General features: G+C 52.8%; 1 protein-coding gene across 1 annotated transcript; it reads left to right on the forward strand.

Moving 5' to 3' along the window:
• Positions 1-11,417: 11,417 nt before the first annotated feature.
• WNT6 (Wnt family member 6) lies at positions 11,418-24,262 on the forward strand. Its single transcript, XM_031452193.2, has 4 exons — positions 11,418-11,591; positions 21,067-21,287; positions 21,515-21,849; positions 23,465-24,262. Exons 1-4 carry the CDS (start codon positions 11,479-11,481, stop codon positions 23,924-23,926), a joined length of 1,131 nt encoding a protein of 376 aa, XP_031308053.2. The 5' UTR covers positions 11,418-11,478; the 3' UTR covers positions 23,927-24,262.
• Positions 24,263-24,974: the final 712 nt, after the last annotated feature.

Consider the following 24,974-nt stretch of genomic DNA (forward strand, 5'->3'; position numbering starts at 1 on the left):
CCAAGAGGCAGTGCCACACTGCCTGCGCAATTTTCAGCAAATCACTTACTTTCTCTGAGCCTTGATTTCTACATCCCTAAAATGGCTAAAGCAGTGCTGAGAGCAAAATTTATAGCACTAAATATTTACATTAGAAAAAGGGAGAAGGGGAAAGATGGGAAAGGTTCGTTTTTAGTGATACAGAAAGATAGGACACATTGTTAAATGGAAAAAAAAGATGCAGAGTGGTGTACATAGTATGCTACCTTTTGTATGAGAAAAGGGAACTAGAAAACACATTTTTATTGCTTAATTCTGCACAAAGAAACTCTGGCAGGATACAGTAAAAGTGGGATTTGACGGAAGATAGTCTGGGGAACAGCGAGGTAAGAAAGTGGGGTAGATGGGAACAAGGTGGGAGTAAGATTTCCATGTATATTTTATTGCATTGCTCTGATTATTTTGAACCTTGTAATATGTTACCCATTCAAAAGAACAAATCATTTTTGTCTTAAAAAATGTAAAGCATAAAGATCAAAACAAACAAAATAGTCTATAATCTCCCCACCAGATAATCCCTGTTGACATTAAAAAAAATAATAATACATGTACAATTCCAAAGCAGTATACGCAGGTATAAAATTGAAAAGTAAATCCCCCTTTCGTATTGCCCCAAAGGTAGCGCCTGTTAACAGTTTCTTGTATTTCCTTCCAGAAATTTACCAATTTATAGGATTTATCTTGGTGTACTGTTTTTGTTTTCTTCATGAATAGTATCTTGACCCTGTCAGTATATTTAGAGACCTTATATTTTATGATAGTATTTTCTATAAGATATGTTATTATTTTCCCATTGATATTTAGGTTGTTGCTAGCTTTTTTTTAAACCATTACCAGTAGTGTGCTAATAAGCTGTTTTATTGAAACATCTTAAATTTTAATTTAAAAATTTTGAACTTAGATGAGGTAAAAATGATGCATATGAGTCTTCTGTAGAACATAAGTTTCCCATGATGCTACATTTGTTTTCCTCAGGAATTTTAAGATATTTTTGTAAGGGGGTGCGGGGGGGGGGAGAGAGAGAGCAGTTTTTAACACCCACCCAGTGATGGAGGCTCCCAAGAAAAAGCAGTGCTGGAATGGAATGTTACTTTCGAATACCAACCAGTGCCTTGCCCAGAGCCAGTCTGGGACACCTCTCGCCCTGTCCCCACACAGAGCTCTTTTTCCCGAGCAGCGCAGCCCCTCCAGTCAGTCCCTTGGGTACCCCATCTCGGTTGGAAGCTGTCACTATTCCTGTCCGACTGTGGCTCTCTCCGCCCTCTACTGGATGGTCCTAAGGGTGCCTCGAATCTGCTCCTTAGGGTCTGGCGCCCTCTGCTGGCCTTGAGGACTCACCACGCTCGTTAAAGGACAGCCGGACCTACACTGAATTTACCGCTCATTCATTCCCATTCCCAAAGTCATATGGGGAAACTGAGGCAGCAAGTGGGGCGATGACTTGCTCAAGAACAGAAAGCTCCTCGGAACCAGAACTTCGGCCTTCTGACTCTTCACCATCGTTGGAAAGAATGAAGAAGACAGGAGATTCAGACAGGACTCCCAGGCTCGGGGAATCGGCCTTCCCACATAATCCCAGGAGCTCGCCAGAACTCAACATTAGGCAGGGAACCTCTGGACTGGAAGGAGCTGATATGCAGCTGGACTTGCCCGCTGCTGTGCTCTGGGGCTGTGGCCCTACTGCCCTCCTTGGGTTGCCCCTATTTCTCCCATCAGAGCGCGGATTGGTTTAATAGTGCCCTAGGCATAGGCTGTATTTCCTAAACACCACCATTTGCAGCCTCCTTCATGGATTTTGCCATATCCATGTGCCACCTAGACTATAATTTGCTTAATATTTTTCTTTAAATTGTCTCAATTTAAACTTAAAGTTCTAAGGAAATGCATCACCTTCCCCTGGGTGATGACCTGTAGATGCATCTGACTCCCTAAGAATATATCTTTGAGTCCAGTGCAAGAAGACTTGGTCCTAACTGAATTCGTCACTTAAAAAACCACCATTACTAGGGAATGAGAACCTGGTATCTTTCACCTACTGACCTTGGTCTGTGTATTCACTATGTTAGTCAATCCCCATTACAGCTCTATGGGGGTTGGTATTATCTATAATGGGAAATCAAGGCACAGACAGGCTAGTTACTTGCCCAAGATCCCACACGTGGCAAATGATTGAGCTGAATTTGGTCACACCCTACTTCCAAAGCCAACTGGTATGAACTTGCTTGTCTTTTGAAATTAAAGTAAAATGAAGCAGAGCTATAGTTAGGAGATAATGCCAGGGCAGCATCTGTGCTATAGAGGGTGTCACTGTGCAGGGGGAAGGTAGACAGCGGACATATGAACACAGTGTGGTAGGCCATATGTGATAGAGGCATGGACAAGGGGCAACATCCTGGCATGTAAGAATAAAGGACAATCAGAGAAGATGTGGGCCGTAAGTCCCCAGGGGTGGTGGCAGAGGGGAGGAGATGGAGGGGGTAAGAGAGGCATTCTGGGCCCTGCTTTTCTGATGCCATAGGGAACGTCACTGACCTTGTGGCCTCTTCTGATCACTTACAGGCCATCCGGTAACATTTTCTCCGTGAGACCCATTCTTGATGGGGTAGCTCTGCTTGGGGCTTTCTCCTGGGGTAGTGCTGATCACTATTGGATAGGAGGGTGGGGGTAAGGGTGCAGGCAGAAGCACAAGTTGGACTCATAGATCTACAGCTCAATGACTATGACCTTGGCCTCAGTTTCCTGATCTGCCAAATGTCCCGTGGTAAACATGGAGATGAGATGAACCAAGTTTCCTTTTCATGGGAGGACTTGCTGCGTATCTATGGGGAGTGAGGTCAGCAGTCTCTAGCTGTCTGCTCCTTGAAGGGCAGCTGCAGAGAACCAGTTCTTCCCTTCTTGGGGCTGCCTGCATGTCTGGTGGCTGAGTAAAGTAGGCTCTAAAGGCCTGATCACTTTAATCCAGTGAAGGACGCTGTGGTGGGCAAGACTCTGTCTAGGGCTTAAGGCTCCTGAGTCAAAAGAGGCTTTGTCGAACCTGCATCAGCTCCATTCCTGCCCCTGCCCAATGCTGTTTCCATCCCCTCTCTTTCACAGGTGCTGATTCCAAATAAACCTCTTGCACCCCAAACTCCATCTCACTCCAAACTCCATCTGCTTCTGGAGAACCCAATCTCTAATGTATCCATTTTACACACCCAGGACAAAGAAGGCAGGCTGCCAATTCTGATGAAAGCAGGTTGAATATGAATCCAAATGGGAGTATTGTCCAGCTCATCCCAACCTACCTTCTGGCCAGTCCTAGATTCATTTTGGGGGGAAGCACTGAAGTCAGAAGGAAAGTCAGGCAGTGGGGTTCAGTGACAGCCTCACTTCATGATCTGGCCCTCATAGAACCAGGGAAAATCACTTAAAGACATAGGGCTGAGGGGCAATTGAGGGAGGCTTCTTGAGAGAAGAATGTTGTTGAGGAAGATGGCGGATATTTCAGGCTCTGCCTCATTTTATTTAGTGACCCAAAGACACTTATTGAGCACATATTATGTGTGAGACCTTGTGCTAGGAGGCAAAAAGTTTTGGGGAAAAGCCTCAGGGGATGTCTCTGACCCTGGCTTTCCCCAAGAGCGATTCCTCAGCCCCCAGCCCCATCAGATTTTGACATTTTCCTAATCAGTTTTCTCTTTATTTGATTTCTTCTCACTGAATAGCTGAAGCTTCTATAATAAAAGACAAGTTTCAGCCAAAGGGTAAATAAACAAAAAACTAAAATGCTTTTTAACCACTGTATAACATCAACTACTCATATGGTTTTAAAATCCTCTTCTGATCCTTGTTGCTGCACCCATTGTTTCTAATTCATAGTATTTGTTATGAAAATATCATTTTTGATGTTTTTTTTGTCACTTGGTATTATTTTTTAGAGATAGTTCCTTGTTTCAATAAAATGAATGTATTTGTTATTTTATTGTCTGGTCAGATCATACTTGGTTTAACTATACCTTATTGCTAGCTAAGTATTGCATAAGCGTCTTCGCTAATATAGAAGAATGTGTTTATAATTACATTTGAATACACAAAGTAAGTTCTTTTTTCCTCTTCAGTAACTTGCACTGGATATCATCCCAGGGGTAAAATCATGCAAAGTTTTGTCAGTATGCCCTCCAGAAAGCGTGGTCAAATGTTTAGCGCCACCAGCAATGTGCAAGGGTTTCTCTACACTTCTGCCAGTTTTGAGTTTTACACTTTTCTAAAATTTTGTTGTTAATTTAACAGCTTGGTGTTCTTCCTGGTTCTAATTTTTAATTTGTGGTTCTCTGTTATGGAGGCCTTTCAAATAATTTCTCTTAAGGAGCAGTGTCTTATCTTTCCAGGAGATGGCGATGTGACTCTGTGCTTAGGTTCCCTGAGAAGGATGGTGCTGTTAGTGGTGGGCTGCGTGTACGCACCAGGAGGGGCGTGTTAAGAAATCCCTTGATCTCCCCTGGAGCCCCAGTTTCCCACCTGAGTTCAGAAGACCTGGTTTTGCTGAGGAGGTGACACCCTACCTGCTAAGTCTTCCTTGCTCTGGCCCGCAGCGCATCTATCACCCTCTTGAAGTTCAACAGAACCTAAGTTTATGAAGTGTCCACTGCAGGCCAAACATAGATCACACCCTCCAAAAACTCATAAGCAAGTGAAGCAAAGACATAAAGAAAAAAAAATCAACTCTAAATGCTGTGCTTCCCATAAAAAGGCTCAAAGTACTCTGAGCTATTGGGAATTGGAGAGCTTGTCTCCAACTACAGGCATGTGGGGTCCTGGAGGAAGTTGGGGCTGAGCTGGGCCAGCTGAAGAGGGAGGCAGGTGAGCAGAGTGTGGAGGGGAGGGAATGGGGGACAGGTTGGGGGCCTGATGGAGAGCCACTGAGAGCCTGGGGCTCTGGTACAGACCACCTAGATGAGGCTGGGAAGGCCCACAAAGAGCCAAACTGTGGCAGGGCCTGAGTGCCATGCCAAGAACCATGGACTTGGTTTCATAAGAAGTGTGCTGATGAAAGTGTCACAGCAATCAGATGGCGGGGTTGTCCTTGCTGTTTGGCAAAGTAGCCTGAGGTTCAACTGATTTGGCGTGTGTTCTGTGGATACATCCTCCTCCCCACCTGACTGACTCTCAAGTGGTTGATGCGGTAGCCCACTGCCCTCTTCTGGACGTGTTCTCTTTCCTTGGCTTCTGTGAAACCACAACGCTCTTTTCCCTCTCCTGCCTCTGTGGCCCCTTCTCAGTCTCCTTTGCAACCTCTTCCCCTTCATCCAGCCATGAAACATCTTCATCGAGTCTGCTCTCACCATGCACTCTCCCCTGGGCAATCTTGGCCTGTTATTGGCTTAATTACACCCTACACCAGGGTGACTCAGCCCTGTCTCCCCTCTGAGCTCCAGACCCATATATCCAACTGCCTCCTCAACAGCTCCTTATGACTGTTTCAGAAGCATCTTTAATTCAAGTCCCAAACTCCCCCACCCAACCTCGCCTAACGCTGGTCTTTTTCCGGCGTTCCTTAGCTGAGTGGACGCACCATCATTCACCCTGTTGGGTCACTTAAAAATCTCAGAGTCACCCTTGCCACCTCCCTCTTTCTTGCCCTGTTTCCAGCCTCTCCCTGAGCCCACTTGACCCTAATTCCTCCACAGCAATCAGCATTGTCTTCCTCTTTCCTCGCCTCTGCCATCCATGCAGATGGAAACTCCAATGGCTTTTCACCTGGGTCACTGCGGAGGCTCCTAACCGATCTTCCTACTTCCACTCTGGCTCCTTCCCAAACCACTCTTCACACTGTGGCCAGAGCCACCTTTTCGCAATGTACAACTGACCGTGTCACTCTAGTGTCCCAGAAATCTCTGCAATGGCTTCCCAATGCCTTAAAAAAACTTTTTATTAAGGTAAATACAGAAAAGAGCATGGAACAAATGTACAATTGAACACTCTTGAAACCAACTGCCATGAGAGGAGGCAGAACCTTGTCAGCCATCCCACTCCTTGTGCCGCTTACAATAGAACTACCTCCTTCCCCCACCCTCCTAGCAACTACGAACTGACTGTTATGGTAGCATCCACTGATGTTTCTCTGTCATCCAAGCATGCATTCCTAAACATTTTGCCTGTTTTGTTTTTTGTTTACATGTCTATTAGTTTTCTTTTAATCTAGAAGTTCCTCTCTTTTTTCTTCCTTCTTGCAGTATATTTGTCTATATTTATAGAATTCGCATTGATTTTAAAATAAGAAAAAACTTCCCTCCCATGCCCTTAAGGCTTTACTTGGTCTGATCCCTGCCCCTCCCCCTCAGTCCCTCCAGCCTCATCTCCCACCAGGCTGCCTTCCACTCTCTCGTCAACCCCAAGCTAACCTTGATTGGGTGGCTCCTCTACCCACCATCCCTGTGACTTTTCCACATCCTTGCAGGGTTTTTACAAGGCTGTTCCCACTGCTACAAATGTTATTCACTCTCTTTTGTCTCCCGGTTAATACCAATTTATTTTTGTATCTCACTTGGAGCATTGTCTCCTCAGAGGTGCCCTCTCCACCTTCCCTGTCTTGGTCAATCCTCCTACCAGAGCCTCTTACAGGGCCCTCCATTCTCTTCTGAAGCACAGGTCAAGGCTGTGATTTTCCATTTGTTTGTGAGATGATGTGATTAATGACCATCAGCTCTATGAGTGTGAGGGTGATGTTTGCTGTAGCTCACCATTGTCCCTTCACTATCTAGTTGGGTGCCTGGCATATAGTATGTGTTTGATTAAAAGTTTACTGACTGCTGTCCAGGGAGAGAGAGCCAGCAGACACCAACACAATTAGGAGAAAGTCTGGGTCTGGAGACATGGATTGAGGAGGGTGGATTCCCTGAGAGGTAAGGGCTGAAGCAGTGGGGAATAGGTGGTGTCACCTGGAGAAGGACGGAGCACTGAGAAGAGGATGGGGCCATGCCAGGGTTCTTCTGCCCACCCCACACTCTCTAATGCAGGAGCCAGGCTGGATGGGGATGGCTAGAGAGGCTCCTGGGTCCAACCACTCCCATTAGGGGCCACTGGGGCTGAGCTAAGTGGAAACACATGTTCCTGGCTTCGCCCCAGCCCTGTCCTAGTGGGCGAGCAGCAGCGCCTCCTGCTCATCCCTTGCTTCCCTCTTCCCCTCTGTCTCCAGCTCCTTTAGGGTTCTTTCTCCCTTTGACTGATGGGGTGATGGAAAGGCTGGGGGCATAGATAGGGCTGAGAGATGTGGAAGATGTGAGGCAGGTGGGCTCTGTAGGGAACCAGAGCCTGGGGTTGGGGGTTCCTTTGGATAAAGTCCCAGAGGGAGTCTCAGGGAAAACTTGACCTGCAAGGCAGGGAAAGACTGTCTAAAGCTAGGAGTCAGAGTTCCTGCCCTGGGCTGGAAAGGCACACTCTTATGAATTCACGTGGGCTGGGAAATGCTGGAGTATAGCGATCCAGGATTCAGAAGGGAGAGGAAAGTGATTTTCTCTTTTTTCTATCTTTTTCCTTTCCTCCATCTCTCTAGAGGGCTGGCCTTTCCTCTCTCTGTTCTCCTGGGGCCCAGAGACCCAAGGCCCTTAGGAATTCTCAACTCCAGTCACCACCCTAAAGGAATGAGAATGAGGTCCCATTGCTGGGGAAGGAGAGAGGGAGGGAGGGAGAACGGTGGGGAGGAAGAGAGAGAGGGAGGTGACTGGGAGGGGAAGGGTCACAGGCCCAAATTCCTGGGCTCCTGCAGCTTCAGTCATTCTGAGAAACAAAGAAAGAGAGAAAGTGATTTAGAGACACACACAAATAGAGACCGAATTATGGAGATGGGAGAAACTGGAAAAGACACACAGAAATACAGTGTGAGAGAGACAGACAGAGGGCTCTGCTTTCCCCTGCAGCGATTCTGATGTTATCTGTCTACAGCTGCCTCTCTCCCCCTCCACAGTCCCCACCTCTGCCCCTCCTTCCTCTCCAACCCCGCAGCCAGACACCCCTGTCTCTCCTTCCCCGTCTCTCTTTTGCACCACGACCTAGACTTAAGGCAGAGAGATGGGGGAAGAGGTGGAGGGGGCCTAGGGGACAGAGAGAGAGGGATTGGGGTGGCACCACTCTGTTCATTCTGGGCTGCTATGTTCCCCTTCCCATCTCTTGTGAATGCTCCTCTGTATGAATGCCAGTGCAGAGGTGGTATGTGTGTGTGTGTGTGTGTGTGTGTGTGTGTGTATGCATGCATGTGATCTCCAGGGAAGCAGACATGTGTCTCAGCCTGAGCCAGCCCATCTATGTGTCCATTCATACCTATGGGTGAAAGTTACCAAGCATTGTTTAGGAGAGGCGAGGAGTCCTGTGGTTCCTATGGGGTTATCTGGAAGCCTGTGTCCAGCTGTGGGTGTGTGTGGGTGTGCATGTGTGTGCATGCACCTTGATCTGTCTTTGTGTGCCCCTGTCTCCATCTCCTGGTTTCCCAGGCCTGCTGCATGGAGGATCTTCTAACATGACAGTGGTGGATGGAAGCCTCAGGAACACCTGAACTCATCTCTCTGAAAGTTTGAGGGCTTAAGGGCAGAAGTCATTGCTCTGGCTCCGCCCAGATGCCAGCCAACCTCTAGATGGGGGTGCAGAGAAGGCAAAAGGGATGAGGCCAGAAACAAGGTTGCCCTTGGAACAGAGGCCCTGGGAATTGGGGCTTCAGGAGACCTGCCCATCACAGACTGCAGCCCACCCTTCCCCTACCGCAGTGCTTCTGCAGGCACTACTGGGCCAGCTGATCATGGAATGGGACTCTGGGATGCACTGGGGTGGGGTGGGGGTGTTCAGAAAGAGGGCTTGGGGAGGCTAGGGATGGCCAAATATTCTGCAAGGTCTGGCCAGAGAGAGGACTGCAGAAGGGGTGGGGCGTTCTGTGTGTGTTTGTAGGAAAGGTGGGGGGTGGGGGCAGAAAGGCCGCCTGCGGGGGAGAAGGCTTCTTGGCAAACGCCCCAGTTTCCTGAGCTGATCCCTGCTCCCTGCCACTGCTCCCAATTCTGTTGTTTCAATAACATCATTTTTATCCACCCCACAGAGAGACCGAGTATTAGGAGGGGGAGGTGAGGAGCAGGGCTAGGGCATGAGGGGGTGGGAATGGAGAGAAGCTGGGGTCTGGAGGCAGCAGGGACTAGATTTGGGGCGCTCCCTCCTCAGGCAGAGGCAGGGCGGTCCCAGAGCCCTGGTCCCCTGATGACAAAGACAAATACATTAAAATTCTTGCCTCGGAGAAGAATGCAGGATAGGGAGAGCATTTCATAATCTGTAATAACAGTAGCAAGATGGGGGCTGGGGGGGGAGAGGATTTGGAACCCAGGCAGTGGTTCCCTGGGGGCTGGTCACTGGCCACCTGTAGCCTCCAGGGACCCCCCAGAGCCCTCCAGCAGCCTGTTCAGTGCACCATCTAGCCTAAGTGTGTGCCCAACCTGGGTATGTCTTTGAGTGTAGGATCTGGGGTTGGCATTGCCCTGCAGAAACAGTAACTGTATACAAAATTCATAGGTGCAGGGGCTGTGTGTGGCATCTGGATGCTGTTAAAGTCTCAAGTGGGAGGGGCAGCACTCCGGCCATGCCCCCTGGCTTTCTCCATCAGCCACTAGCCCCCTTCTTTAGAGTGCTCCAGCACCCTCACCAGAACTTTCTGTACCCAGTACAAGGGATTAGACTTAGACAACCTGGACACCAGGGCCTAGGGGTGAGGATCCCAGCAAACCCAGGGGCTTCCCTACGTGCCTAGGCCAAGGCTTCTCCATTTCTTTTCTCCTTTCTACTTACTCATCCTTCCTTTCCCAGATTGGCCTACTCCCCTGGGGTAGGCATCTAGGGTCTTTTACTGCATTCCCACTTATCTTGATCCACTTGTCCCCACTGTCTGGGGGACTCAGAATCTTGCCTTCTCTCTGCTCACCAGGGTGTTTCTCTCTCTTGGCAGTGGCCTCACTCCCCAAGTTCAGATCCCTCCCCGACTCCAGAAGAGCAGGAGCTTTCCTCTGAACGCCTGAAGTTTCTGCCACACGGACGTGAGATCCTCCATCTGTCCTCCCTATCCCAGAGCACCCTTACAGTTTGATGGCGGCTCTAGAGAGTGGTGGTAGGGAGACTGGCCCTTGTTTTGAAATGTCCTGCACCACCTGTCCCTCGACACCCCTGGGGCACGCGGGGGCGGAGGGAGGAGTAGGGACTACAGCTCTCTGCCAGCCCGCTTGGCGTGATGAATGGAGCTGTCCTTCCTCCCCACGGGCCTTTGATCTCCCTCCGTGGGGAGGGGGCCAAGGGCATCAAAGACATTTTTGTGGCATTAGAGAATCAGATAAACGCCATCTCACCTGCAGCTGGCCCTCCCACCTCTTCTGGCCCAGGCCAAGTTGGGGGAGCAATGTGAGACAGGGACCCACGGACCCACGAGTACCAGGTGCAGCGCATTCTGACCCCTCAAGCTCTTGGAAGTCTGCAACCTCCACTCTGCTCGCTAACACGTGCGAGTGCTTGATCGCAGATCATAAAGAGTTTCTTCTTGCTGTCTAATTTCCCCTCCGCACCCCCTCGCCCGAACGTGGGCTTGATGAGGCGAGGGCTGGGGAGCAGAGTGGAGGCCTAGCCCTTCCTCCTGTACTAAAGGAACGGTTGGGAGAGGGGCGTGCTGTGCGGAAGCCGGTCCCGTAAGAGGTGACTTCATAGTCTGTCGGGCCATCGAGTTCACATCCCTACCTGGAGCACCCAGAGTCCCAGGCCGACTTCCTCTCCTGGCCCCCGCTCCAGCATCTCCCTTCGCACCGCCCCCCAACCCAAACTCCCTCATTCCTGGGAAGTTTTCTCTCTTTACAGTCAACAAACCTGTCAGACGTCTCCCTTCCAGCCCGTCCCCCATTCCTCAGCTCCTCTTCCTTCCCCCGCTTACCCTTCTCCACCCTACTTCCCCGCCCCTCCTTGCCCCCGACTCCGGTGGCGGGGGGCTCCCAAGCCTCGAGAGGCTAGGTGAGGGGGCGAGGCAGGCGGGTCCCGCAGCCACGAGCGCGCTCGGGCCCCGCCCCGGGATCTCGCTCCCGCCCTCTACTGAGCTCCGCGCCCGCCGCCCCGGGGCGCACGGCTCCCTCCCGAGAGTCCCGCCGCCTGACTGTCGCAACTGCCACCCCCATGGCCCCCCTGCCCACCGCCCCCGCCCCGGCCCCGATCCCCTCCCACCCCCGCCCCCGGCTCTGATTTCTTCTCCCGAGCGAGCTCGGCAGGAGACACAGGCGCTGGCTGCCCCGTCCGCTCTCCGCCTCCACCGCGCCCTCCTCGCTCGGGATGGGCCCCCCCGCCGCCGCCGCCGCCGCTGCCGCCGCCGGAGTCCTGGCCTCCCGGCCGCCGCCGCCGTCGCCGCGTTCGTCCTGAGGCCCGGGTCCCCGCGCGCACCGGTTGACCCCGCAGTCTCGCCTCATGCCCGCATCGGCCCGCCCTAGAGCTGTCACGATGCTGCCGCCCGCGCCTTCCCGCTTGGGGCTGCTTCTGCTGCTTCTCCTGTGTCCGGCGCACGTCGGCGGACTGTGGTGGTGAGTGCTGCGTCTGGCTGTCTCAGCGCGTCTCCTGAAGCTCGAGGGTGGGAACCTCGGGACTGACTGCGGGGCTCGGAACCGCCCTCCGGCTGCCTCCGGAATCTACCTGCGCGCAGAGCCTAGCCCCCGGGCAGCTGAAGAGGTGAAGGGGAGGTGCGTGCCGCTGCTGCCGGCCTCCGCCAGGGGCACTGAACTGCCATTTGGACGTGCCTACTACTCCCCACCTCCCCGCGTATTCTATTGTATTCCTCCCGTGTCCCACCCCCTACCCCAGGTTATCGCTCAATCCAGGTCACCAAGGGATTGGCGAGAGGGTAGGAAAGCGCTATCGGGGAGACAGGCGGAAGATCTGTAGTCTGAGGTCCTTCGGAAACAATGTGTGAGGAGGGCTCTGGATTAGGGCGGGGGGGATGCTGGATTTGGGGAAAAGAGAGGAACTAGGTGGGAAACCACAGGCAGGAAGAGTCAAACAGCTGCCTGTTCCCTGCCTCATCTTTACCCACAAACCCACCGGCTTCTTTGTGAGCTCCTTCAGGATGGAAGGTGGGGGCGGGAAGGGGAACATAAAGGGGAAACTGAGTCAGAACCTTGACTTTGTTTACTTTCTCCTCCACGAGCAGCGAGGAGGAAAGGCATGAAAAGGCCCAAGCGCCTGGCCCTCCCAGATGTGGGGGTCATGGATGAAAAATGTGCAGCTCGGGAGGTATTGGGAACCGTAGAGGGCCCTGGTGGAAGGGAGGGAGGCCTGGCGAGCCGAAGGATGGGAGCATCTTCCCAGACCTGGTCTCCCGATTTAGCCCTAGCTAGAGCAGACACCGGGGCAGCGAAGATTGAGGGAACTCTGAGTCTTTCGGAGTGGACAGAGGCTGGGAAGGTAGGTGCCGGGCCGCTACCGCTTAGAGATTCGGATCCCGTTAAACTTTTTTCCCTTCTCAGTCTCGAGAGCAGCAAAGACCCGTCCGGAATAGCTCAGTGTTTAGCGAGGAGGGACTTGGACAATATCGCTGGGCATCAGCCAATCCTAAGAAGGCAAGGTCTTGTCTATTTGCATACCGCCATATCATTGGCTGGATTCTCTACCCTCCACTCCTCCTCCACCCCGGGATTTGGGAGAAGGGGTGGGGCAGGCAGATCCCTCTCTTTTCGGGGGATAGCTGGATGCCCACACAGGGAGCTGCTGGCCCCAATCCCTCCTGCATGATGCGAGAGAGACGTCCCTCAGAGTGTCAGTGAGGAGGTACATCGAGGACGGCCTAGGTCCGGGCTAGAGAACATGCATCTTTCCATCCTAACTTAACATTACGCAGTAGCAGCTTTGAAATAGACAGACCTGAGATCTAATCTGCCCATTTGTTAAACCTGTGACCTTGGGCAAGTCACTTCTCTCTGCTCCCCAATGTCTCAACTGCAAAATTGGGAAACAGTTCCCCTACATGGCAGGCTTACTAGGAGGATTAGGTGGGGTGACCTACAAGATAATCTGACATTGGGAGGTGCTCCTAAATATAAGTCCCCTCCTCCACACCCCAGGTTCTGGCCAGAGTCCCCATGGGTGAAAGGGGGGGTTAATTTAAATTTAAAATCTAGGATCCCCAGGAAAGTTTATAAAGGGATTTCTATCTCTTGTTCCCCATAAATTCATTCCCTAACTTTCCCCTTTCTCAAGATCTGGGGACAGGGGCTAGGTGTCTCCCTGATGTCGGTAGCTTTCCCTTTCCAACCTCCATTTGTCCCAATTTTCTCATCCTTCCAGTTAAAATACCACTTTCTCCTTGAAGCTGTCCCTCTGTCTTCCCTCCCTTGCCTTCTCTGTGCTCCCACTGCTCCCATGGCACCCTCTGTCTTTTATACATTTTACTGACAACCATCTCCTCTTGGGTCTCTTTTCCCTGCTCCTGGAAGGCCAAGCCTTAGTCTTTAGGGCCTTAGAGACTAAAAGTGCTGGGGACAGTTTTATGGAGTGTTGCTGAATTGGTTGATTCACCCTTCTGGGGTTTGTATCCATGTGGGGTGGGGGGGGTCCTTTGTTTGGAACAGGCTGCTGAGTGGGAGCCATGTCAGAGGGAGGAGAGACCTGGTCCCTCCAAGACTGACCCTGAAGCTGGAAATCAGGGAGTGGGGGAGGAGGTGAGGAGGGCAGGTGTGGGAGAACACAGAGGCCTTCATGGCCACAGCTGCAGGGTGAGCCTGTGAAGAGTGAGGGGCTGATATGATAAGGTGTCCGATGACTGCCTCACTCAGATACTTCTGAGAGGCTCCTGTCACTCCTTGCTCCCACCTCTGAGGTGTCACCTTAAGTAAGAGCTTCTTTAGGCAAGGCGCTTGCAGGCTGTTCCCTGATGTCTAGGACTGGCTTGCTGGACCTCTTCTCCCTGCTTCTCAGAGAATGCTGGCCAGGCCAGAGCTCCAGCGATGTACAGAAAAGCAGCTGGACCCACAGCAGCCGGCTGCAGTCCATGCTGACATTATAGCAGCAGCCACGCTGGGAGCAGAAAGGACCCCAGGAACCCTGAGTGACTGGACTGTCCTGGTTAGGAAAGGAGGGGCCGGGAGGGGAGGGGAGGGGCCCAGGCCCTGGAAAAGGCTCAGGGACCTGGCTCCAGGTCCCTGGGAAGTTTCCCTTCCACCTTCCCCCCTCTCCCTTCTTCTCCGGTGCAATGCATGCTTTCTAAACTCTGCCTCTGGCCTCTGTCTGTCTCTCTTCCATCTGTAACCATATCTTTGTGAATCACAGAATCCCAGATTCCAGGACATTGGCCAGGCTCTCTTGAGGTCATCTTGTCCAGCTTACTGCCTCCAGGCCATTCAGCCCATGCTCTGGCCCTGACAGATCCTGTCCTGGTCACCAGCTCCCACTCCTTCCACCCTGCTCCCTTCATCCCTCCCATCCTCCCCCAGGAAGTTCTTCTCAACATCTGACCCATCTTTATTTACACCGTCAATCAGTGGACGTAGAAAATAGCTCTTTCTCACAGAACAGCAAAATCAATCTCCCTTCTTCCTTCCTCTTTCCTCTGTCTGTTTTATATTTTCTATGAAAGAAGCTAACCCCCTACTCCCATTGCCTGCTTGTTCCACTAGGAGAAGCACTGGTCAGTCTCCCTCCCTTCCCCCATCTCATCTTGCCTTTTGGACACCACCCCCCTTCCCTATGGAAACAGGAACCAGATGCCTAGGACAGACTCATCTCTGGCTCCACAGGGAGGTAGGGAAAGGACCCAGGCTTCTTCTTGACACCCAGGTTTTCCAACTGTGACCCCCACACCAGGATAGACCTGATCACCCTTTCCCATCCTGTCTTTATCTGGGGCCCCCAATCCTTCATGGGCAGTCCTGTTTTTGGCCCCCAACAGGCTTAGGATGGGGTGGGGAAGGGGGTGGGGTGGCCATCCAGTCCCCCCTCCAGGCCTCCCGCCTTGGCAGCTTCCTCTGGAGGGAGACAATGGGGCTGTGAGCAGAAAAGGGCAGGGGCAAAAGGAGGCTGGCTCAATCCAGGCCAGAGCATGCCCTGAGCCCACCAGAGTCCTGGCACTGTGACATTTCCTGGGGGGTGCAAACCCCTCCTTCCCTGTTCTCATCGGAAGCTAGGAGTTGGTGGGGGGAGGTCAGTGGGAGGCTTGATCACCAGGGCCCAGCAAGGGGGATTCCAGAATGTGTACTTTGATGGAGAAATGCAGCTGTGGAGGGGATGAGGAGAGGGTGGGGTGGGCAGCCAGGCCACAGTCAGGCTGGCAGTAGGGCACCCAGCCAGACAGAGCAGAGGCCCTTGAACACAGAAGCCTGTCCCTAGGGACTGGGGAGAGTGCCCTCTAGCTTGGGCCCTCCTTCCTCCCAGAGACCGTGAGTGCTGCTTCCCCCAGACTGCCTGAGGAAGAGCTCAGGGAGGGAAAGGTCACTGGGAGGGATCTTCACCCACTTTCCACCTGGCCTCTTTAGCTGGTTCCTCCAGCTCTGAGGCCTCCGTTTAATCCAGAAATTAGCTCTAGAAAGGACTTACAGATCATCTAGCAGAGTTCAGGGACAGGAGGTCACTTGCTCAAGGCCACCCAGAATGCAAGTAACTGAGGGTTGGGACAGGGAGTCCAGCTCCTGCTGAGTACCTTGTCCTTGTGTGCAGTGAGGGTGGGGGTCAGGAAAGGGGTACAGGGCCTTCCACAGGCCCCTTCTGCTCCCCATCACCTCCCTCAGATGGTGCTCCCAACCTGAGTACGGGACAGGACAGCGGAAGGCACATGACAGGTTCTCTGCAGGACATCCAGAGGGTGGTCACTGTGTCCATGCCTTTGCCTCCCACAACCCTGACCAATAGGAAGCCATCTTGTAGAGGAAATGTAGCCATCATTCAGGGAAGGGAAAGCCCCTACTTCTCCCAAGAGCAATGAGAAGGAGAGGAGAGTGAGGAGATGGGAAGGGCACCCAGGACCAGGCAGAGAGAACCAAATTGGGCCTAGGTAGTGGCAGGGGGGTGGGGGAGATGGGGGGCTGGGGAGTGGTGGAATGGAGTGGCTGGTGGGCGGTGGGGAGGTAGGGGTTAATGGAACTGGGGCATCACTGGCTTTGATGTGGTGGTTGGGGTGGGGGTAGGGACTGGGGGAGGGGGAGCAGTAATTACCGAGTTAGACAGAGCAGGACAGGACAGGCGGGCGGGCACAGGCCCGGGCCCAGCCGCCTCAGCAGCCAGCAGCCGTCAGGCAACATTTTTCTGCCCCTTCTCCACCACCCACCTCCCCCACCCCTGTGCAGCCCCCACCCACAGCCCCAGGGCTCAGAGCTCCCTCTGCTGGGTCTTGGGAGGTGGGGGTCAGACTAAGGAGTATGGAGAATGAGTGTGGGGAATCAGTAGGGGCTGGCTGTGAGACCGTTCAGAGGAGCAGATCAAAAGGGTCTGTGATCCTCTTGGCCTCAAAAATCCATCCAGGAGTGCTTGATAGGGAAAGGGAGGGGTCCTGGAGGTGCTCCTGGTCCCTGGACTGAGCGGACAGGGGAGAAGGAGACACTGGGATCCAGGTTAAGTAAGGGCAGAGTTGGAGGAAAGCATGTCCTCAGGAACCCACAAATGCTGCCTGTACTCCTGCTGATTGCCGAGCTCTGTGCAGGCCTGAGAGGTGATTAAGGGTGGGAATGGGAAGACACAAAACACCTGTGGAAGCCGACTCCCTGGACAGGTTCTTTCCATGTGTAACCTGGGAAGTACTATTATTTATTTCCATTTTACAGCTGGGGAGACTGAGGCTCAGAAGGTTACGTTTCATCATCCATTCAACAAATGCTAAGTGCCAACTTCAAAAGCTAGGGACTTGCTAACATCATAGAACAAGCAAATGGCAGTGCCCAGATGCGAACCCAAGTCTGATGGATCCTCAAAGCCCTGAGTGTGTTCTGCTAATCACATTATGCTTCTCCCTGAGATCTTTGTTGGACAGATAAGGCAAGAAAACATGATGAAATAATTATGCCACTGGCAGGATAAAAGTACCCCCCCAAATGAGTGACACCTGGAGTGACGCATGTGGGGGAGGTGAGTGAGGGCTGGGGCCCAGGGGAGGGTCCCAAGGGCAAGTGGGATCTGAATTGAGCTTGGGGAGGTGATGGGTAAGATTTTGATGACTAGCGGTGGGGATGGGGGTACCTCTGAATCCAGAAATTTAGTGGCATAATGAGGGATGGATGCAGAATTAGCCAACCCTGCTCGGAGTAAGGGCTGTGTGGAGGATGGTGTGTGAGGCCACCTGAGGTAACAGAAGACCTCAGGTGGTCATTTCCTCCAGGCCCTTTGGTTTTTTTAAATAGTCACCTAAATTTTTTGCAACAGAGATTCCTCCACTGAGTGGCCAGGGTCATTCAACTCCCTTCTCATCTTGCTTATCTGTATAATGGGGGCGAAGTAGGTGGAGTTGGACTAGATAATCTCTGGCATTCTGTTCAGCCCTCTGAATCCAGGGATGGAAAGTTTATTTAGGCCAGAAACCCAGGCCTCCAAGGTTTAGATCTATAGATGTTGCTAGCAGGAACTGGCTGGCCCCTGATGCAACCTCACTTGGCTATTTATTCTACCAACCAAAGTCCCTGGGAGAGAGATCTTGGCACAGGCCAGGCCAGCTAGAATGGCCAACCCTAGTCTTGTCCCTTCTTGTCTACACATTGATTTCTTTTAGGGCTAGCTTCACTTTTCCTATGTCCAGAGTGGCTATTTGATTAGGGTCTCAGATCCTACATATTATATAGTATATATTTCCTACCACCACTGGGCTCCAGTCCCCCAACCATGCAGATGCTCCCAAATGGGCACATCTTCTCTGGCTGATCTCAGATCGATGCTAACTCAGAGCCCCCAAAGCAGAGTTCATTCCCTAAGGAAGCAGAAGGGAAGGGAGGCGGGTAAAGGAAGAGGAAAGACAGGGGAAATATTTCTTGATGCAGTTAAAGATGGTGTGAAAATTAGAGGGGATATTTGAGCCTATCTTGCCAACTTCTCATCTTTGTGAAGCCCAGAGAGGGAACTGACTTACCTAGAGAGGCTCAGCTCATCCAGAGACCAGGGTACAAAAGTGAGGCCTGATGTTTTGCCCAATGCCCCCCCTGCCACTCCCCTTCTGGAGTCTCCTTTCCTATGACTTGAAGATGGGAGTGAGGACAGGAGGGCAGGGAGCAAGCTGGTCCCTTGGGATTCTAGCTGCTACTACTGCCCATCCCTCCTCCTGACCAGCTTGTAAACAAGTCTAGTTCCCAGGCAGCCAGCCAGCCTAGGAAGCCAGATCCAGACCAGAAACTGACTCTGGGGCAGCCCCTCAACCCTGTGAAGGGCCAGCCCCACCTCCTGGATGGCCCTGCCCATCATGCTCCTCCTGATTCCTCTTCCATCTCAAGCTCCTGGGAAAAAGACAAGGTCGAAAGGTTTTTGCCTTTCTCGCCTGGCCTGTGCAGGAGGAGGGAGAGGGGAGGGATGGGGCAGAGTAACCTTGGGAAGATAAGGTCAGTCAGCCTTGGGAAAGTAGGGAGTTAGCAGAGGGCAGGATTGGGGAGGGGAGAGTGAGGAACTTAGCAGCATGGGGATAGGCCGGGGAAGATGAGTTCGAAGGGCCCTAGACTCCCTGGTGGAGTCCTGGACATGTAGGTGGCAGAAGAGGAGCTAGTCAGCTGTGGGGAGGCCTACTTCCTTGCCTCTGAATCCAGCTGGGGAGAAAGAAAATGTTTCAGGAAGCTAATTAGGAGTCATGAAACCATATGTGGACAGGGGCCTGGCCTCAAGTGAGGACCTTCTCCTTAGATGGCTCATTCATTCATTCAAAAACATTTATTGAATGGTATTCATTGTAGTATTATAATAATCATCTATAGTAGGCAAATTTTCATAATAAAGATTGAGAGGAAATACAAACTAAGCAGCTAAATATCTGCCATGGGAGACAAAAGAAAATGACAGTCTTACACTCTCAAGGGGCTAGTCTTATCTACTGACTCCGTACAACCATACTGGAAGCTGCCCCCAACCCGTTTTGTAATGAAGTGGGATAAATGAATGGAAAGGGGATGGATAGATAGATAGGAACTGATCAACTTTTGAAAGTCACTGGGCCACTGGCAGCCAGCAGGGGTTGCCCTACCCTTGGCCCACTCCCCCTGCCCAATCTCTCACCTTTCTAGGGTTCGTAAAAGGTTGGGGCTGTACCTTACCAGGCTACAATTGGAACACAGTGATGAGCAGGTGCTAAGCATGGAGGACTCCTCCTCTATCTTCTACAAAGGAAAAGATTGCTCTTGTCGCCCACACCTCTGATGTACTCCAGGGTCTTTTGGGAGTTCTCTCCCCTCACCATTTCAGCTTTTTTGAAATTCTCACTCTTGCATGCATTTGCCTTCTCTCCCTGCCAATTTCATGTCAGCAATTACCAGCTTTTCTGAGTGGATTTTCTGAAGGTCTAGACTATATGTCTCTCCACTGAGGAGAGAACCCTTGTTCCTGGACTACTTGGCTAGGAATGTTGACAATGATGTAATAGGGTGGTGGTGGTGGTGTGTGTGTGTGTGTGTGTAGAACTTAAAGGACTCTCACACACATCTCTTTGCAACCACATCTTCAAGCATCTCACTCCTCAGTGTTGAGAAGTTCTACCTTAAGACTGAAATTCCTCTTCCTGCTATTTAAGCCCATTACATCTCATTGTTGTGGGGCCAGAACATGTCTGGGCAGCCTGTACTTGTGGAGCTAATGGGGACAGTGGAGTGGACGTGCGCTCAAGCTAAGATGAAAAGTAGGCCAACTTGACCTTTGGCACCTATCTACCAACATTTTCCTCTACATTTTCTGTCTCCTGGTGCCACTTCTCTCCACCCAAAATCTTTTTCTGCCCTATGCTAAAGGGTTTTTGAGAGGTTTCAAATTACCCTTGGCCTCCAAGTGCTGTACCTACTCATTCCTATAAGACAGGGATCTCAGCTAAGCACTCAGATAAGAGCAATTAAAGTGGTTCCACCCAGGTGTGAATACCTAGCCAACTTAACCTTCACGGGTCTGGTACAACCATATGGCAGTTCTCTTCTCAGGTGGAAAGAAGGCTGGGAGTGGAGGGATTTCTGAAAGTGTGTGGAAATTTCCATGAGGTCTTTACCCACGCAGCCAAACAGCATCCCCTTCCCCAATCAATTATGTTACCCCAGTGCCCAGGGCTTGGCTAGCTGCCATCCTGCTCTGGAAAGGTCACAGACCCTGGCGCCAGAGAAGGGTCAGTGTCACCTACTTTACAACAATGTTTCAGGGACTCAGCCCCCAGTTATTTCCTCCTGCTCTCCAGTTCAGAGAAACAGAGGATATCAAGGTGGGAGGGCCCACTTTAGAGATCAAAACCTAACCTTCCCATTTAACAGAAGGAGAAACTTGGGCTAGAGAGAAGGTATGACTTTCCTCAGAGGTTCCATTCCCTAGCCATTCTAACATCCTGTGGCCTTCTATATCCCTGGGATAGCCCCTACCTTTCTAGCATCAGGGCTGATCAGCTGACACATATGCAGTTTGTGGTCCACTGAGACCAGATCCTTCTCTGATATTACCTACTTTTCTTCTGTATCTCTTTATGATACACTTTCTTTTCTTTACAGCCTTCTTCATCTTCCTTCAGTTAATTCCCTCCTTGTCCCCCTTTTGGGCCAGGCCTGTTGAATTTTAATTTTGCTCTACCTGGTGCCAGATGCCTTCACCTTGAGTCAAAGTCCTGTAAAGATTTATTAATGAAGATGTGTACAGAATGATAATACTGAATCCCTGCTCTATGGCAATTTCAGTCTAGAATCTAGTTAAGAGACACGCACACAGAATGGTAAGAGGAGACAGGACAATCTCAATCTCAGTTAGTAGGTGCTGGTGGGGGAAGAGGCATGTCAGCTTCTTGCTGTGGGCTGGGCAGGGCTGGTCTCCCTCCACTTCACCCCAAGTACTTTGAATTACATTCCCGATCTGCTGTTCTTTGCTTCCCAGGGCAGTGGGCAGCCCCTTGGTCATGGACCCTACCAGCATCTGCAGGAAGGCACGGCGGCTGGCAGGGCGGCAGGCTGAGTTGTGCCAGGCAGAGCCGGAAGTGGTGGCCGAGCTAGCCCGGGGCGCCCGGCTAGGGGTTCGAGAATGCCAGTTCCAGTTCCGTTTCCGCCGATGGAACTGCTCCAGCCACAGCAAAGCCTTCGGGCGCATCCTGCAGCAGGGTCAGTGCGGGGAGGAAATCAGAAGGGGGCTGTTTTCTCCTCGCTGCGGGATCAGAGGAGAGACTAGGGGTTTGGGGAGGATGCCTGAGCCCCACTTCTCCCACGGGTCAAAGGGCACCCTGCTCTGATCCTGTCTTCCAGCCCCACGCCACACTGCCTCGCCCATTGCAGTCCCCCAGGACCCAGCTTTGGTCCTGCTGTCTGACTGCCCCTCCCCGCCCCCGCAGACATCCGGGAGACGGCCTTCGTGTTTGCTATAACGGCTGCAGGAGCCAGCCACGCGGTCACGCAGGCCTGTTCCATGGGCGAGCTGCTGCAGTGCGGCTGCCAGGCGCCCCGTGGCCGGGCCCCGCCCCGCCCCCCCGGCCTGCCAGGGACCCCTGGGCCTCCTGGTCCAGCGGGCTCCCCCGACGGCAGCGCCGCCTGGGAGTGGGGAGGCTGTGGCGACGACGTGGACTTCGGGGACGAGAAGTCAAGGCTCTTTATGGACGCGCAGCACAAGCGGGGTCGGGGAGACATCCGTGCCTTGGTGCAACTTCACAACAACGAGGCAGGCCGTCTGGTGAGTCTGGGCAGGGATGTATAAGTGTGTGTGTGTGTGTGTGTGTGTGTGTGTGTGTGTGTGTGTGTGTGTGTGTGTCTAAATGTGAGAGTGTGAGTGGGTTTGAAAAGGGTGTGGGGATGTGAGGGTGCAAGTGAGGGTTTGTATTGTGAGATAGTCACTGTGTGGCGGGGAGCTAGCATGGCTGTGAGGAGCCACTTGGGAAGGTTGGCTGGGAGTGTGAATGGGCATGTGGGAGGTGAGGTGGCCAGCCTAGGAGTCACCTGGGGGGTCTGGGAGAGCCTTGGGCTGATGGCCCAGGGGGCAGAGTAGAGAAGGGACACCCAAGGAGGAGGACTCAGGACTTTTAGTGACCCCAGGTAGGGAGGACAGACCTCTGAGACAGGACAAATGGGGCAAATCTGGGGGTGGTAGAGAGCTGGCTGCTGGGGCAGGGGCAGAGGAGGAAGACAAAGGCGGGGAAGGAAAAAAAGATCGGGGTAAAGGTATTGGGTCTGGAGGTAGGGGAGCTGGGAAAAGCTAGGGAGGCCTGGAAACGGACTAGAACGGGCCCAAGGGGCAATGGGCTTGAAAAGGAGTGGACAAGGAATAGATTCTGATGGTCGAGGAAGTCAGGCAGAGGCCAGCACTGAATCTGCGCACTTGTCTACTGGCTGCCCAGCAACCCCACACCAGTCCTTGCTCAGAACCCTGGCAGCCTCTCCCTTCCCTCTATAATGAGGAGGGCTCCAGGAACTCCTGTTTAGGAACAAGAAACAGTCTGGATCAGATGTTTCCAGAAGTGGGTGGAGGGAAAGAGAAGGGGCCTGGGAGGGGGAGGGAGGCATACAAGTCTGTAGATCAGATTGGCCCCTGGACTATGAGCTTCCAGAAACGATCTTCCTGGGGCATCTGACCCCATAAATCTCTAGTAGGTTTGTGAGTCTTAGACCCCAGCTCCAGAAACAAATAGGAAATAAAGGGCCGACTCCTGGGTTCCAGTTCTCAATAGTGCATTTCACAGTGGGCTCTCCTGCGCCCTATGCCTCAGTTCTACGGTGTGCTAGGGTCACCCTACACACATCCTATGTCCTCTAGTGTTGGGGCTTGAGGCACTGGGCAGGGGGGTAAGGGGAGCCCAGAGAGGAATGTCTGGACAGGCCCACATACCTGTCGGAGAGGACTGGGGAGGGGTGGTGGAGACAGAGCCCAGGCAGCCTGCTCTGCCCGGGGCCCTGAGGATCAGGAATGAGGGGGCTGGCTTGGCAGGAGGAATAGGGTGCGACAGCTGCCACCTCCCTCCCCCTTCTGGGAAGAATCTCACCCCTGCTGTCCATTCTCCTTTCTCCTGGACTCCCTGGCTTTGGATCCTAGAATCTCTATGTGCTGCATAATGTCCCCTGCTCCCCACTTCTCCTACTCCCCCATCCTTATTATTCTTTCTCCTCTCTGGGCTGTCGGTTTCTTGATTTCTTCCTCCCGACCTTGCGCTCTGCTTTTTTTGTTTGTTTTTTGGTCTGCTCTTTTCTCTCTTCCATCCACCACCCTTCCCATCTTATTTTCTGTCGGTCGTCTGAGCTTGCCGTCCCGCCTCCCGGATCTGTCCCTATCCGGCCGCTCCTCTGCTCCCCCACAGGCGGTGCGGAGCCACACGCGGACCGAGTGCAAGTGCCACGGGCTGTCGGGCTCATGCGCGTTGCGCACCTGCTGGCAGAAGCTGCCCCCGTTCCGTGAGGTGGGCGCGCGGCTGCTCGAGCGCTTCCACGGAGCCTCTCGGGTCATGGGTACCAACGACGGCAAGGCTCTGCTGCCCGCCGTCCGCACGCTCAAACCGCCGGGTCGCGCTGACCTACTCTACGCCGCCGACTCGCCCGACTTCTGCGCCCCCAACAGGCGCACAGGTTCGCCCGGCACGCGCGGCCGCGCCTGCAACAGCAGCGCCCCGGACCTCAGCGGCTGCGACCTGCTCTGCTGCGGCCGCGGGCACCGCCAGGAGAGCGTGCAGCTCGAGGAGAACTGCCTGTGCCGCTTCCACTGGTGCTGCGTAGTGCAGTGCCACCGCTGCCGCGTGCGCAAGGAACTCAGCCTCTGCCTCTGACCCGCCGCACGGCTCCCCAAAACTGCGCTCAGAGCCTTCTTTCAGCACCTGCGGGACCTCTGGCCTCCAGCAGGGGGCGTCGCCTTGGCCCAGCTACCCCATGAGAAAGTCCATATCCCAGACCTCTGGAAACTGAGGCAGAGGGGTCTTGAGATATACGCCGGCTCACGAAGGTCCAGGGCACTGGAGGGGCCTCCCGAGAGGCGCTCTGGGGGGTTCTGGGGGAGACTATACAGACCTCTGTCCTCGGCCCCCTAGTGGAAACCAAAGAGCCAGTTTCTAGGCCTCTGGATGTGGGGCTCCTCAGAACTGCTGGCCATGGGGTGGGTGGGTGAATGTAGTATCAATAAAGATATTTAAACCAATAGAACTGGGCCCACAGTTTGGGAGGGGGCTGGCCTCCTGTAGGCTGCCATGGGGACAGGGTCTGGAAGGAGTGTGTAAAGGGAGATGGTTTTGATAGAACCAAGTTGGCATGCCTGGCCCGCATACCTTGTTGGGAGAGTCATCCTCCACTGCAGTATTTGGACTGTGGGAAAACGGGGGCTCTGAATCCCAGCCATTTGGCTGTATCCTCTCCTATTCTCTCTGGGGGAAGATGGCAGCCTGAGGCTCAGTTCTGGAGAACCCAGAACCCCAAGCCCTTTCTCTGTCTCTTGACCCTCACCATCAGCTTTCTGAGGGGTACCAGAGGGATCCTAGTTCTTCTCAGATTCAGGCCCTCGAAGTGTACTAGAGTGAACAAGAATGCCAAGGGAGAGATTTGGTGCTTTTCACCACCGTTGCCAGGAGGGCCCAGTCTGGTAGGGGGGAAAATAGGGACTCAGGGTGAGGACCCCTGAGATGCTAGTTCTATCAGATTCAGGCACTCTAGGCTGGAAACTGGTGCTGTTGCTTAGAAGTTTACAATATAGACCATGTTAGCTTTGGTTTCTTTACCAAAGCAATGGAATATCATCCTGTTTTAGTTATCTATTGCTGCATAACAAACAAACCCAAAGTAATTACTGTCCATGATCCTTTAGGTCAGGAACTTGTCAGGACTCAG

Source organism: Camelus dromedarius, chromosome 4 (genome assembly GCF_036321535.1).
Source record: "Camelus dromedarius isolate mCamDro1 chromosome 4, mCamDro1.pat, whole genome shotgun sequence".
Classification (NCBI taxonomy): domain Eukaryota; kingdom Metazoa; phylum Chordata; class Mammalia; order Artiodactyla; family Camelidae; genus Camelus; species Camelus dromedarius.